The sequence below is a fragment of the Diadema antillarum genome, unplaced genomic scaffold, assembly GCF_040938485.1.
Source record: "Diadema antillarum isolate AM-2024a unplaced genomic scaffold, OU_Dant_1.0 scf00000129, whole genome shotgun sequence".
Lineage (NCBI taxonomy): Eukaryota > Metazoa > Echinodermata > Echinoidea > Diadematoida > Diadematidae > Diadema > Diadema antillarum.
In genome coordinates, this window is record NW_027271018.1 from 369,705 (window position 1) to 384,977 (window position 15,273).

The 15,273-nt window shown below is 36.4% G+C and overlaps 1 protein-coding gene across 1 annotated transcript in view; it reads right to left on the reverse strand.

The window, feature by feature from the left end:
- The window catches only part of LOC139720549 (broad substrate specificity ATP-binding cassette transporter ABCG2-like), a 30,407-nt gene extending 23,496 nt beyond the window's left edge, over positions 1-6,911 (reverse strand). Inside the window, exons 1-3 of the mRNA XM_071631901.1 lie at positions 6,900-6,911; positions 4,801-4,907; positions 2,934-2,993 (exon numbers count right to left, since the gene is read on the reverse strand). Coding sequence (XP_071488002.1) covers positions 2,934-2,993; positions 4,801-4,907; positions 6,900-6,911 — 179 coding nt within the window. The remainder of the gene's footprint in view (positions 1-2,933; positions 2,994-4,800; positions 4,908-6,899) is intronic.
- Positions 6,912-15,273: the final 8,362 nt, after the last annotated feature.

The following is a 15,273-nucleotide window of genomic DNA, read 5'->3' on the forward strand; positions in this document are numbered from 1 at the left end:
GCTCATCCAACGCAGATACCAGTACCAGTGCAGCTCATCCAACGCAGATACCAATACCAGATACCGCCAGTGCTCACGCATGTATACTATTCAAGCATCACCGTAATTGCATTGCACTACTCACCGATACTTATGCTGTGCTGCAACAGACTCCAAGGAAACGATCCAGGCAGCAGTATCCAATTCAATCAATGCTTTATTAACACTTAACAGCACCGATCATCCACACTTTGGCCTGTGCCTGGGCCCACCCAGCCGAAATGTTACAATTTGGAACCCTATTTACACTCTGGCCGCTATATTTCCAAAACAGTTACACATTTTACTTGCAAACCTTTCCCCAAATACACTTATTTACTCTCAACATCATACAAAAAAGATTAGATAGCGAAGTAAATGATTATATGAGAGATTATTACTGAAAGTAACTGCATTTCCAACCCTTATTACCCCTCTAAAACTTCTAAATTGAAATAATCACGCCATAATCGTTATTTTCCCTCCAAATGATCGATTCATGATAGATTGTTAAAACAATTGATCATACGATCGATTATGCAATCGATCACGCAACTTTCACAATTTGGCTAGTTTTTAACCCGTTTTCTTGCTAATTTATGCCAATAATAATTCCAAAATGTCCTTAAAAGATTCCTCATAATCAACTCTGCCTGAATAATCACTAGAAAGCTTAACTGATATAGTCCTAATTTGGTACGTAATTAGCCCAACTGGATGATCTCAACCGATGACCATCTATCTTCATTGGTTACACGATATAATATATATCACCATGTGTGTGTGTGTGTGTGTGTGTTTGTGTATGTGTGAGTGTGTCCATGTGCATTTGTATTACAAAAAAAATGTGTTTTATATACATGAAGAGATAGGGGGATAGCTGGTGTACAAAATGTAGTTTTATCTAGTGACCTCACAACATACACTTCACACTTTCAAAATCATGGACCTATTTGAGGGCAAACTAAAGTTTCCAGAATAAATAGTTCAGCTACTTGTACCTGCAAAATGACAAATATTGCATCACCCCCATACACACTACTATTGAACATACCTGTATTGTATACTCAAAGCTTCATGTGAACACCTATTGTCATGCAAACTGTTCCCTGATTTTTTTTTAAAATTACTGATATTATTAGCAATCAATCTTCAACAACATTAATAAAACAATGCACTGAGCACTCAGGCATGTGGATTAGTTATATGCCTCTGCATGTTAATGCATAGTATCAGTTTCATGCATGAAGAATGGGCCGCTGACGGCTCATCCAGCATGTGTGGCTTTATTGCTTTCTGTCTTGTGAGTTGTGTGTGGATACCCAACTGTGTTTGAGTGACTAATTCATTATTTAACTCCTAACTAAGCTGGCCAGGTCCACAGCTGAGTGACTTGGGCTGGCAATCATTACTATAAAACATGAAACATTGGGAGCATGAGGCTTTCGCGACTTGAAGCAGAAAACCTTTGCATCTGCATGAAACTTGCGGGAATTGCTGTAGGCCTTTAATGCATTGTGCGGGCAAACACTTTCGCACGGTTTTCACATTCTCTAATATCGGCTCCTCACAAAATTCTTGAAAGTTCAATGCACACAAAAAGTTCTGTTTTCTATTTACAGTGAGCATGGCATACGAAGCAAATGATCCAGCCGCCACCTCACGTGACCTCCGGATGCACTCTAAATTGATGGCGGGTTGAAATGCTGTTGTACTTTTTTTTGTTTTTTTGTTTTTGTTTTAACTGTGAGGAGTCTGCGTTGTGTAAAATGGCACGCATGACTGTTCCTTGCTCCCCTGACAAGGCAAGTGTTCAATGTGAATCAGAGGAGCATGAGCCATGTAGATTTCTTTTTGTGGTTAGCTTCACCATGCCCTTCTGCTATTGGCACAGCAACTCATGCATTGATCAGCATGGTTCATATGCCTTTGAAAAAATGCAACTTTCAACCTCTCAATGACTCGAACCCCATTACAGAATTATTTCTATTCTATTGTATTAAAGTAGTCTTTTGTATATATCTTTGTTCAAGTTGAGCAATGTACTTTGATTCATGATAGCACCGAAAAAAGCTGCGTCATGATTTCTCAAAAGCTGATCATGAGATGTGCCTATATCACAGACTCTTTGGAGCTGTACATCTAAAAAGAGTCTGAGGCATCCCACCACCTGTTTGCCAGTCATACAGTTAGCTCATAAGCTTACTCAAGCTTTATACAAGAATCTGACCCACACAAACATTTTGCTGAGTCACTGCACAACAATATATACTGGCAGTGTTGAGACGTTTCAGTTTCACCTTCATAGTGTCGAACTGGGTGATTGTTAACGGTTGTTAATGGATTGACCGACACTGGCCACCCAGGAAGATTGACTTCCTATGTTTGGTTAAACTTGTGTGTCAATGGCCATGCATCCCCAAACCAGCAACTTTTCGACACAGCAGGCTAGCTGTACTAGTGACCATCAGTTTGACCATACCCTAGCAGAAGAGAGGACATGAACGTCTAGATTTATACTGATACCCCACAAAAATTTTCACTCGCACAGCATGGTGAATCTTGGTAGGCGCTTAATTGTCACCTACTAAACTAGTCTTATCTCTTATTGGGCTTGGATTTACAATATATCCAAATGCTACTTTGAGACACTGCACACTGCATCCCTCTCAACATCATGATAATGAACTCATCCAAGCATGCGATAGCAATTTTGACAACACAATAATAGATGTCATATACATGTACATGCACGTGCATGTACATGTACAATTCTAATAGCAGCAGGCGAATGTGATGCCCTAGAGCACATATCAGATGAAGGATTATTTGTGCCAACCACATATATCTCATTTCAAAACCATGTGCTTGCCCTTTCAGAGGAGAGGTCTATGGACTCATTTTGTAATACTTACGACGTTTTGCCACTTCCAGTCGGTCCAAGCAGTGCGTTTAGTCCAGGTGCAAATACGCCACTATACAGGACATGTTCAAAGTGGTTCCAGGGTCAGCCAGTTGCAGAGACAGATCAATGCCAACATACAAGAGTGAAAAATTAAGGCATATTTAGATTTATATCAACTTTCTTTGAAATAAACTTTTTCTTTCTTTTTAACATGTGTGTGTGTGTGCGTGCATGTGTATGTCCTGAATACTTTGAAATGCATCTATTATCAAATTCAAGAAGCATAACGTTGCTCTGGATTTCATTACAGTTATGTTCACATGACATTTGTAACATTCAAAATTGTAAACTTTGATGATTAGCTTGAACTCATGCAGTTCTGAACAACGTACGATGTGCATCCACACAACACTTACATGTTGTAACCTTTACAGATTAAATTTTTGAGCTAGATCAGTCCCACTTGATGGTTAAACTACAGAACAAGAAGAATTACACACACACGAAGCACTCGCCATAAACCTGATACAAACTATATGCGATGATACAGTGTACAACATGCAATGGAGATTGACTTGGAAGCTGAGGCGGAAGAGGACCATGCCGACTTTCGAGCTGGTTGATTATTGTGTCAGCATGAACCCCCCCCCCCCCCCAGGCTTGTAGATAGATGTCTTGTGGTTCTAATCATTGACTATGTATCCAGGGCTCGACACTAATGGTGGCCCGGTGGCCCGGGGCCACCAAAAATGAAAGTCAGGCCACCAAATTTCAAAAAAGGGCAAATTTGGTGGCCCGCCTCGGGCCACCAACATTTTTTGAAAAGTATGTCAATAAATTCGTAACTTTTTGCGCCGGAAATTAGCAGTTAAATTCGTTCAAAGGATGGATGAAAAGGACTGAATGAATGCCCAAGAGTGAGTGTTGCAAGTTTGTTGAAGTTTATTTACGAGTAGATATGTCCAACTTCTAATTCTTACTATCATAAATCTTAAATATTTGACTCATTAAGAAAAAAACGACTTTTAATGTTTTTTTTTTTTTTTTTCGGGACACCAAATTTTTCTCTCGGGCCACCAAAAATTTGAAATTTAGGATTTTGGTGACCCCATCGGGCCACCAAACAAAAAAGTTAGTGTCGAGCCATGATGTATCTATAGATTGCTAATTTTCCAGGGCATTATCACAGGGCTATAGACTACAAGCTAATTATGGAAGATGGAAACTTCAAGCCAACATTGTGTCAACGTAACTATTGTGACAGTTATGGACTCTTCCTGCCCTAATGCCCACATCATGTACTGAAGTCTAATTTAACCCATTGAGGATGATCGTGTCCCGAGTACACTCGGGCAGGGATCAACGGGAAATGCGTGTTGTAGTAAAATTAGGCTGCTAGACATGAGCAAGATCTTGACAACAGAGAAATGACATGATGTTATACAGAAAGAAAAAAAATGTGGCATATGTCAATTGGGAACAACTTTAGAACATTATTTGTCAGGATTACAATCATCTCATTTGAGGTACAAGCTGTAGTGTCAGAAATAAAATGGTAAGTATACAATTTGCATTGTAAATTTATGTGTGTGCACATACATGTAATTATCTACATACATGGATACATTATAAAATGTACCACTAAATATCACACATACAATGTATTCCTTCGAAACTGAAAGAGGACACTACTCCTGCATCACAATTTAAAGTATTTATGATAAAAAAAAGGCATTGCACCAGGAACAAAAATCAATAAAGGAAGTTGTGTGGACATTTCACATTTTCTGAAGACTAAATGTCATTAGTATACATCCTTTGATCTCATATCTTTGTAGCTCTCGAACTGGGGTAAAAGAAATTGACTCTGCGCTCACGTAATTCCCTTTAGAATTTCTTTCTCTCCCCCCTTCTTGCATCTTCCGCCAGTCTGCACAAAGTAGTGTACGTCATGACAGGAAATGGTTGCAGCGCTGGACAAGGTCTGTCAGAAACAGTGAAAAAAAAGAAAGGAACATCATTGAGACTTCAATATAATTTCTTGCTTGGTGTGGCCTCACTGGCCATGCAATCCACAATAATGTACTCCTCACTTGTAACACCAACAGCCCTGAAGTTAACTCGTCATTGCTTGTGTGCTACACACAAACTATAGAAATACAGCTGTATAGATTTGAATACTATGATCAATACTCTTGAGTGTTATCTTATTTGTCTAAATAAAGAGTTAAAGGTACATTGTATTGTTTACCATTGGGAGTAGTGATTCACAAAATTTTTGAATACAAACTGCAGTCACATTTGATGCATACAATGTGACTGTTGGTCAGTTGTATCTCAAAACATCCTACCATATAAAATTTCGCAATTATAAGCCCAAAATATGAGATATCACTATTTTTCTCAATAAACCATAACTGTAGAGGGTTTATTCTAGAAACAATTTTCTTAAGGCACTAAAGCTGGGTTTTTGTTTAATCTGCAAATGGTAAATGCTTTTAAAACCTTTGGCCCGAATTCATGAAGGTGGTACAATCTTTGTCCACAACCATGGACAAATGTATGGGGATCGAACAAAGTGTCACATGGCCTATTTCATTACGAATGATTTCATAACGAAATAGGCCATGCGATACTTGGCGCCCTACACAAAACTAAGGTCTTTGTCCATGGTTTAAACCATGGACAAAGATTGTACCACCTTCGTGAATTCGGCCTTTGTGTCTGGTGCATTATCTCTAGTGAATTTTTTTTTTTTTTTAAAGATCCAATATAAAATTATACATAATTCATGTACAATGTACAATGCTAATATTAAGAATGTACATGCCAGAAATGTTACCAATAAAGGAAATCGTAGGGGGCTTATAAAATCTTCGTGATCGGAGATCTATTCAAACTCATGGAAATAAAAATGCAACAACAACACGAGGGACAAACCCAGACACAGAATCTATCTTTTTTTCTTTTTTTTTTCTGTAGGTGCAAGGTTACATACACTGTACTTTATCAAAACTGAAGTGTTTGTTTGGTTTTTTTTCTCCCCTCGGCTGTGACAGGCAGTGTTTGGCAACTTATAATCTCTATTGCAGTCAGCCAAGAAGGAATAGAATCAGAAACACAACCAGAATCAGAAACGCAGAAAACCAGAATTGGCTTATCATATTATTCTACAGAGTACCATGTCCTTGCTACTGTAAAAGTAGCATGTCTTGAGACAGTTCCAGTGGAGCGTGACGGATGGCTGCAAACACTACAAGCTCAAACGAATCTTTCAGTTTCACTTAGTTTTTGCTATAATAGTGTCACCTGCAGTTAGAGAATGGAGCCTAGATGAAGCCATACATTGGGCACAATGTTAAAGACCCGGTAGCATACAGTAGGGCATTCATGGATGACCAACTCAATTCGCTGACAACAGAGTGCATTAAAAAAACCAAGAATAGCACTAGTCAGCAAATACATGTACATGCATCGAAGCGTATGCTCAATCGGTAACGGTCAACTCCAGCCAGTCAAGATTCTTTGGCTGTGTGTGGTGTACTTGCAATTGAAATTACAAATCAGTAATGAAGCTGAATACACTAATCATTAGATGGATTCTCAAATATATCTGCACCAGGCCAGCATGCCTCTCCATGAATCCTCATGCTAACAAGTCCTTTAAAGAAAATAAAAAAAGATAAAAAACTTGTCCAGACAGATGGATTTTTCTATCTATCACTGACATTACCAGCCCTGAATCAGAGAATTAAACTTCTGAAGGACATCTAGAGATTAACTGACATCAGACTCCATACAAATGTTGTGTCCACAGACTGTGCATTCACCCAACAAACCACAAGGGATAAATACATCTCATGTGTATCTTTTTTTCTTTCTGTTTTTCGTGGAATACAGCCCAGTGGACTCTCGATCAGTTTTGAGTGAATGTGCTTATGGACTAATATTTTCATAAAACATGTCTAATCATTACTTTCTGTTCCATTGTCATGAGATATGTGTGCAGGAATGCAGATGTTCCACCTTTCTCATTGTATGGCTCAAAGACTTTCTATGGAACCAAAATGAGCTTGCATAATGAGAGTATTAGATAACAAAGGAAAACACATCTATCAAGTGTGATTAAAGAGAAATTACTGCATTGGTAAGAGAATTGTGATAAGTCATCTATGAAAATCCATGAATCATTGGGAGAGAATATATACCCATTGAAATTGGTTGAAGAACCAATCTATGTTCTGAATATAGATTTAAACATTAAAATATAATATTACTGACTTACATTTTTAAAATGATTTTCCTTGAGCACACACTAACTGGACACTTTATCACGTAATACCAATTGGATGATGTGTCTAGCCTGATAAAGATAAACTAAATGTTTCAGATAAAGACAGCTCATATTAGAGTGATGTGACTTATGGTGAAGAGTAGACACCCTCTATAGTGTGATGATGAACAATTGTTCATTGAAAAAAATGCCTATGAATAATTGGATAGTTAAAACTTTTCTGGTATGCACGACAACCTGAAATTTGAGCTAGACGAGAGCGCCCCCACCCTCCATTGTGAGAAAATGTGATTGTTCTACCACGCAATTTTGGACTAAATTTCAGCTTGGTGAGAAGTTTTAGGGTTGTAAAATCTACTTTGAATTGTCCCTTTTGATTCAGGTACTTATACTGTGGACTGATATCATGGCGTGACACTGGACACTCCAGATAAGTCAAAATCAATCTCGAAAAAGTTGATTGTTGATGCGCCGGTAGAGCTGGATTCCCAGGCCGACACGCTCGGTGGCGACTCTTCACTTCCACCCGCTTGGTTCGTCAGCTACTTAGAGAGGTTCAACAAACTAGAAGAACGGATTGACTCGCTCATAATAAACGGATTGGAGGAACTAACGCTCAAAATCAAGGAAAATGAAGAGAAAATCCATGCGTGTTGTGTTCAGATGGCTGAAGTAGTGTCCGAGATGAAGAAGCCCAAGCATGAGAAGGAGGATCTCCTACTCAAGGTAGACGATCTGGAAAACAGAGCCAGGAGAAACAATGTGGAACTACACGGCATCATTGAGAAGCCCAGGGAGAATTGCCAGGAACTGGTTGGGGATTTTCTCTCCGATTTTGTTGGCATCGAGTCCTCTAAAGAAAGGTGCCACCGCACGCCCACCGCCAAGGTGTCAAGAGAGGGAGCTGAGAGGGACAAACCTAGGATCATCCACATCGCCTTTTCCACCTATGTGTCCAAGGAGCTGGTACGTAAAGCCTGTATCGCCAAACTCAAGAAGGAAAGCACATACAAGGGAGGGAAAGTGTCTGTGTCTGAGGATTTTTCCAGACGCATTCTTCAGCTCAGGAAAGAGAAGATGGATGAGCTAAACGTCTCAAGGAAGAGGGCAAGAAGCCCCTTTTTTTTTTGCCTTCAGGAACAAGGATGGGAAGTTGAACATTGTGGCCTAAAAACGATCTCGAGACAAGACTTAAGCATAGTGGGTATTACATGACTAACAGTTTCAGGTTATACAATTTTTCTGTATTTTCATTTGGTACCCTGTTATTCCTTCACTAGACAAAGCTATTCATTATTATCACAATTTTTAAATTACGGTATGACCCTTATTAATAGATATTTGTATCCGAGCAAATTATGGATTAGATAAGTTAAAATATGTTTTCAGATGTCCATGGCCAGCCTTTTTTTCTTCTTCTTCTTTCTTGTTTCCTTTACACACATGATAAAAAATTGTTTATAGATTAATATACAACGTGTATAAGCAGGTCATTAGTGTGTAATTCAACCCAACCCAGGTTTCTTTGAATTGCCTGAGAGTACACTGTAAATAGGATCTCTGTTTTGTTGTAACCCATGATGTTCTTCTGATGCACAAACATTGTTTTAAGATAGCAGGGGCAGGCTGGCGTGTGTGGTTTTTGTGGGGTACTGGGCCTGTACTCCTTGTTTGGGGTTTATTTTATCTTTTTAATTTGAATGTTAGTAGGTGCAGCAACTAATACTTAGATGGTTGGACTGTGAGGCCTATGGGGGCCTGAATACCACAGTCTGTACTTGCTCTCATTTTCATATACATAGTACATGTAATGTAAAGATTACGTTTTGTAAGTTTACTGCTACGTGTAATTTGTTCTTTATATTGGTTAGTGATTGAATAGTAGGCCTATTTTGGGTCACGTTGTGGGACAATTCTGAAGACAGAGCTGTAAGTCACCAGCTAAATTTGGTTCCTGTATATTCTTTTTGCACTTGCTGTCAGGACTGGTTTTTTTATTTGAAGTCCTGAATTTTCTTGTGCTTTTGCACTCTACAATTTTTGCCTGTAAAGTGTAATGCTTTTTGTCTTAATTTGTTTTGTGTTTTTGGTTTTTTCGTTCATTTAATGACAAGAGAAACTGGTTGTATTTGATCTCTGACACCAAAGTAAATATTGTAGTTCATACATGTTTAGATATGAAAACTATGTGTGTATGTATCAAACAATGCACTGCAATTTTGATATGTTACATGAGGTGGTACTTTCACAGTGATAGAATCAATAAACAATGTTATTAAAATTGAGTATTTTTAATTGTCGAGGATTACAGGACTATGTTAAACGAAGAAAAGTTTTCCATTATTTAAGAAATACTGAAAGCGATATTATTTTTTTACACAAGAAACCCATTCAAGTAAAGAAGATGAATGTTTTCGGAAGTCTCAGTAGGGTGAATCATCTTGGTTTGCAAGTTACTCTTCAAATAGCCGCAGGGTCACTATACTTATCAGGAAGTCAGTCACAGTCAAAGTAAATTCTTCATTTCATGATCCCAATGGCAGATTCTTAATTCTAAATGTTATGTTAAACGATATATCTGTAACCCTCGCTAATATCTATGCCCCAAATAATGATGATCCTGAGTTTTTATTGAAAGTTTTTGCTGAAATTGATAAATTTGATAATTTTTCTCTAATTATAGGCGGTGATTTCAATGCTGTAATTGGTTCCTTAGATTATCAAGGTACTAGACAACATTGTAACAGCAAGGTCAGAGAAATGCTTTCAGTTATTATGGAAGAGTACAATCTAATTGATGTTTGGCGAAATTTTCATCCAACCCTAAGACAATATACAAGACATCAAAAATCCCCTCAAGTTTTATCTAGGTTGGGTTACATTTTGGTTTCTAGTGAATTTTTCTGTAACTGTGTGAAATCCAAAATTTCACCTGGAATCCAGTCAGACCATTCTGTTGTTTCGGTGCAGTTTAATGATAATCAACCTTCAAGAGGCAAAGGTTATTTGAAACTTAATTGTTCTTAACTTCATCATGATACAGATTTTGTTAATTTGATCAAGGAAAAGATAAAAGAGTTAATAAACAAATACATAAAGACTCAGACTGTAATCCCAACACCTTATGGGACTCTATAAAATGTTTTATTACTGGAATCAGTATTGAGCATTCAGCCAGAAAGAAAAAGGAGAATAAAAAAGAAAAAGATCAGCTCTTGAACAAAATTGATAAAATTAAATCACAGTTTAGTAATAATTTTACAAATGATTCTTTGTTACAAAACCTTGAACAGTTGGAAGACAAACTGAACAAAATTTATGATTTTGAAACTAAAGGTTTGATAATAAGATCTAGAGTAAGGTGACTTGAAGAAGGAGAAAAAAACTCCAAATATTTTTGTAATCTGGAAAATAGATCCTATCAAAGGAAAACTATCAGTAGACTTCAGGATGATACAGGAGGTCTAACCTCTGACCCAGATAAAATTTTAAAGGAAATACATCAATTTTATAGCAAACTATGTTCTAATCCTGATGATATCCAATACAATTCTAATGGAAATATTGATAAAGAATTGTTTAATAATATTGACATTCCTAATCTAACTGATGATGAAAAGCAAACTATAGAAAGTCCCCTTTAAAAACAGGAAATATTTAATGTTATCAGATCTATGAAAATAAACAAGACCCCTGGATTTGATGGACTACCCATTGAATTTTATTTAGTTTTTTGGCCAGATATTTGTGATTTGTTAATGAATTCTTTCAACTTTTCCTTACAAAATGGTAAAATATCGGTATCACAGAGAAATGATGCTATTACACTTCTACCAAAAAAAAAAAGACAAAGACCATTTGTTTATTAAGAACTACCGTCCTATTACATTATTGACTGTAGATTATAAGATCTTGGCAAAGTGTTCAGCTAACCATATAAAAGGTGTTATGGCCTTATCCATTCCGATCAATCTGGATTTTTTAAAACCTAAAAGTATTGGTAATAATGTACGCCTGATTTTGGATTTGATTGAATACTCCCACACTAATGAAATTCCTGGAGCTATTCTTTTACTGGACATTGAAAAGGCATTTGACAGTGTAATTCATAATTTTTTTTGCTTCATACCCTACAAAAATTAAATTTTGGTGATAAATTTATAGATTGGATAAAAACTTTGTATCCAGCATGTCAGACCTATGTAATGAATAATGGTTTTTTAACTGAGCGTATTTCTATCCAAAGGGGCATCTTTCAGGGATGTCCGATTTCACCTTACTTGTTTTTATTGGTTATTGAGGTTATGGCACTGTCAACTAGGCAGAACAAACAGGTGAAGGGGATAGTAATTAAAAATCAAGAGCTGAAAATGTCTTTATTTGTGGATGATTCAGTTTGTTTTATAGATGGGTCAATAAATTCCTTCAAACATTTATTTGATATTTTGAACATATTTGGTAAATACTCTGGATGTAAAATTAACTTAACTAAAACAGAAGCAATTTGGATTGGAGCTAAAAGAGGTTGCCAAAGATTTCCTTTTATCAACCAGGGTATTACTTGGAAAAATTCTACATTTAAAAGTCTGGGAATCAATTTTTCACTCAATTTGGGTTTGATATTTTATTCAAATTATAAGGAAAAATTAAAAAGCATTACCCAGACTATCAACTGCTGGAGAATGAGATCCCTCTCTTTAATTGGTAAAATTTGTGTAATTAAGTCTCTTGTTCTCCCACAGTTATTATATCTCTTTTCTGTTTTAAGTATCAAGATACCACAAAAAAATTTCAATGAGTTAAATAAGCTGTTTTTTAGGTTTATTTGGAGTGGTGGCCAAGATAGGGTCAAAAGGACATTTATGTACAATGATTACGCTAACTGTGGTCTCACGATGACCAACCCCTTACGCTTTTGCTCTTGCTCAAAAAATGACATGGGTGAAATGTTTTCTTGATGATAGCTTCGAATCTGTTTGGAAATCGATTGAATTATCAGCCTTGGAAAAATTTCATATAGACCCTAATATTCTTTGGAAATCATACGCAACTGAAAAATCTTGAACTCTTTAGGTAATACACAGTTAGCAGATTCCTTGCCTACTTGGTACACAAGATGTACATGTACAGGGAGTATGCAACTGTAGAGCAATTTCAATGCAAATTCTCAGAAATTGGTGCATGTCAGTCATTGTGGTTTAATCGATTGATACATTCAAAATCTAAGAAGTATGTTTATCATGAGTTGTGGAATATAAAGAATGTATCTGTAATCTCTGACTTGCTGAATCCTCCCTTTCCTGGCCATAAATTATTTGAAGAATTAGTCCTTGATTTTGATATCCCTCAGTCACACAGAAGAAAGTATAATTTTTTAATAAAGAATATTCCAAATGACTGGCTGGAAAAACCCAATTTATATGCAAGATGATGTACATGAAGCTCTCATAGTTAAGTTGAAGAGTTCAAAGAAAATACCCAGTCTTGCATACAATTTGCTGAACTCCAAACAAGTTCCCAACAAGCGTTATGAATATTGGGATAACAAGGTTTTAGTACCAGTCAATCTGGATTGGGAAAAAGTACATGTTACAAATTTTACATGCACTATTGATACTAAACTACGTTTGTTTTATTTTAAACTTTTTCATAAAACAATAGCCCTAAACGAATTATTGTATAAGATTAAAAGAAGAGATTCTCCAAACTGTTCTTTTTGTGATAAATTTGAAGAGACAATAATTCATTTATTTTGTGAATGTGAGGTCAGTCCAATTTGGGAACTTATATGAGGTATATTAGTGCAAAAGTATGATTCTAATTTCAATTTTACAAATTTTAATAAGTTGTTCGGTGTATTATCTGACAAATTCGTAACATATTTAATCTTAGTGGTAAAATATTTCGCATTTATTTGTAAATTCAAAAACAATATTCCAAATATAAATGCATTGAAATCATTTGTTAAAAAACAGAAAGAAATAGAATACCATTTGGCTATTAATGAAAAGGAATAAGCTCCCCATTCATTTAAAAAAAAATGGAGGTTTGATTTTGATACATGTAGATAAACTCTATTGGTAGTCAGTGTACTTATCAAGATTCATGCTGCTAGTGACAGTACCTTGATACTACTACCTCTCTATCAGTGCACTCAAAATGTATTACATCCAGTGTATGTCATGTTCATAAATCATATGAGTTTGAATAATTATGTGTCATATTTAGTCACCATGGAAGGATGTTATCCTGATGTCTCCATAGGTTAAGAGCTGTTATGTGTATGATTATCCCAAATGTTTCTCTTGTCTTTTTTCAAATTGTTGCCAATTGTGTGTATATAATGTGATATTGATTTGATTTAATAAAACATATACCGGGTAAATAGAAAAAAATAATTGAGCTAGAGCCTGAGAGGTACATAAAACCCTACAGTTTCCAATCAGACAAAAATCAAAATTTCGATTTTTCATCAGTACCTTGGTACCTCAACTTAAATCTGATTTTTTTCTTGATTGTGGCGCCAGCAACTTGTGGCTGCTTTACATGTGATGGGTCACACACAGCTGTACACAATGTATTATCACAACTTAAACAACAGACATAATACGGCATGACAATGTGCACTAGACAATGAGAATTATAAATCATATCATCTTGCCCCTGGAAAATGAGCAGAATCTAGGGAACTACAGTATGTAACGTTAGGCCTTTTTTATTATCATTTTTATTTTTCATATATCATTTATCTTATTTTTACTCCAGTCGCAAAAGATTATCTCAGACTCAGGGGATAAAAGCTTCAGGCTGTTTATACAAATATCATTAGATCTATATCTAGAGTAAATAACCCTGTTTGCAACGGGCCTTATACAGGGTGCTTATTTGGGACAGGGGCCGTTTCATTCATTAATGAAAAGACCAAATCAGGTGTCACTTCCCATATTAACACCTGCAAGTAACTTTTGTTCAGGCTGTTGTGTCCTAAAGTGGACATATCTGGAAACACAAATGGTTTTCATTAGCTGCTAAAAGGGTACAAGGTCACCTTCCTATTCATGTGGCTTGAGTGAATGCAGCAATGTGAAAGTCCGTGAAAGTTTGAGGAAAATTGGACAATCTGTTCAAAAGTTATGAATTCTTAAAGTTTACGTAAGTGCCACCATTGCTGGATGAGAAGGCTACTACAGTTTGTGATGCCACATGTGTAAAAAATGTTAGTACGATATAAGGAAAATATTTTGAGAATTCCACAGTTTTCTTTTTTTTGGAAAAACTACACATTTCCTCTAGAATCTACAACGTGTAGGCCTACAACTCATTACTAGCATTAAGGGTAGTATTATTCCCCTTGCCTTCTGAAAGAAGCAAGTCGGGTACTTGTTTATTATGCCAGAAAATTGAAATTTCTTCACACTAAACCTCTAGATCTAGATCCTTTTTTCTTTATATCGTTCTGTGAGACGCATGACATCACAAACTGTAGTACTTGTAGATACCGGCCTCTAGTCTTCTAATCCAGAGACTTTGTTACTGAAACTTAAAAAATTCGTACCCCTGTTGAAAGGATTGTTAAATTTTACTCCAACTTTCACAGTTATGTTCTACTAATATTGCTGCATTCTCTCAATTCTTATGTATTGATATGAAGGCGAACATGTCCTTTGCTTTGATTGATGAATGAAACTACCCCTGCTACAATACTTAAATTATAGGCACCCTGCTGCAGTCTACACACTGTGTAGCTGTTCCTGAAAGAGGACACACCATTAGTATTACCCATCCGCTTTGAATCTGCTAGGGTATAATTATAAACACGTAAGTACTTCTGAAATACCGTATGTCCCCCCCAAAAATGACATAGGTGCCCTCCGCAAAGGTAGCTCTAAAAATAGTGAATCAATCCATAATATGCAATATCAGGGTATGAAACTAAAACTCATTGCCCACATCTTACAGAAAACCCCATTCGATTTGCTTCAGTGGTCAAAGAGAAATGGGGAATTTTGTAGAGCATGTCAGAAATCTCTTCCCTCCAAGTTCTGTCTATTGTGTT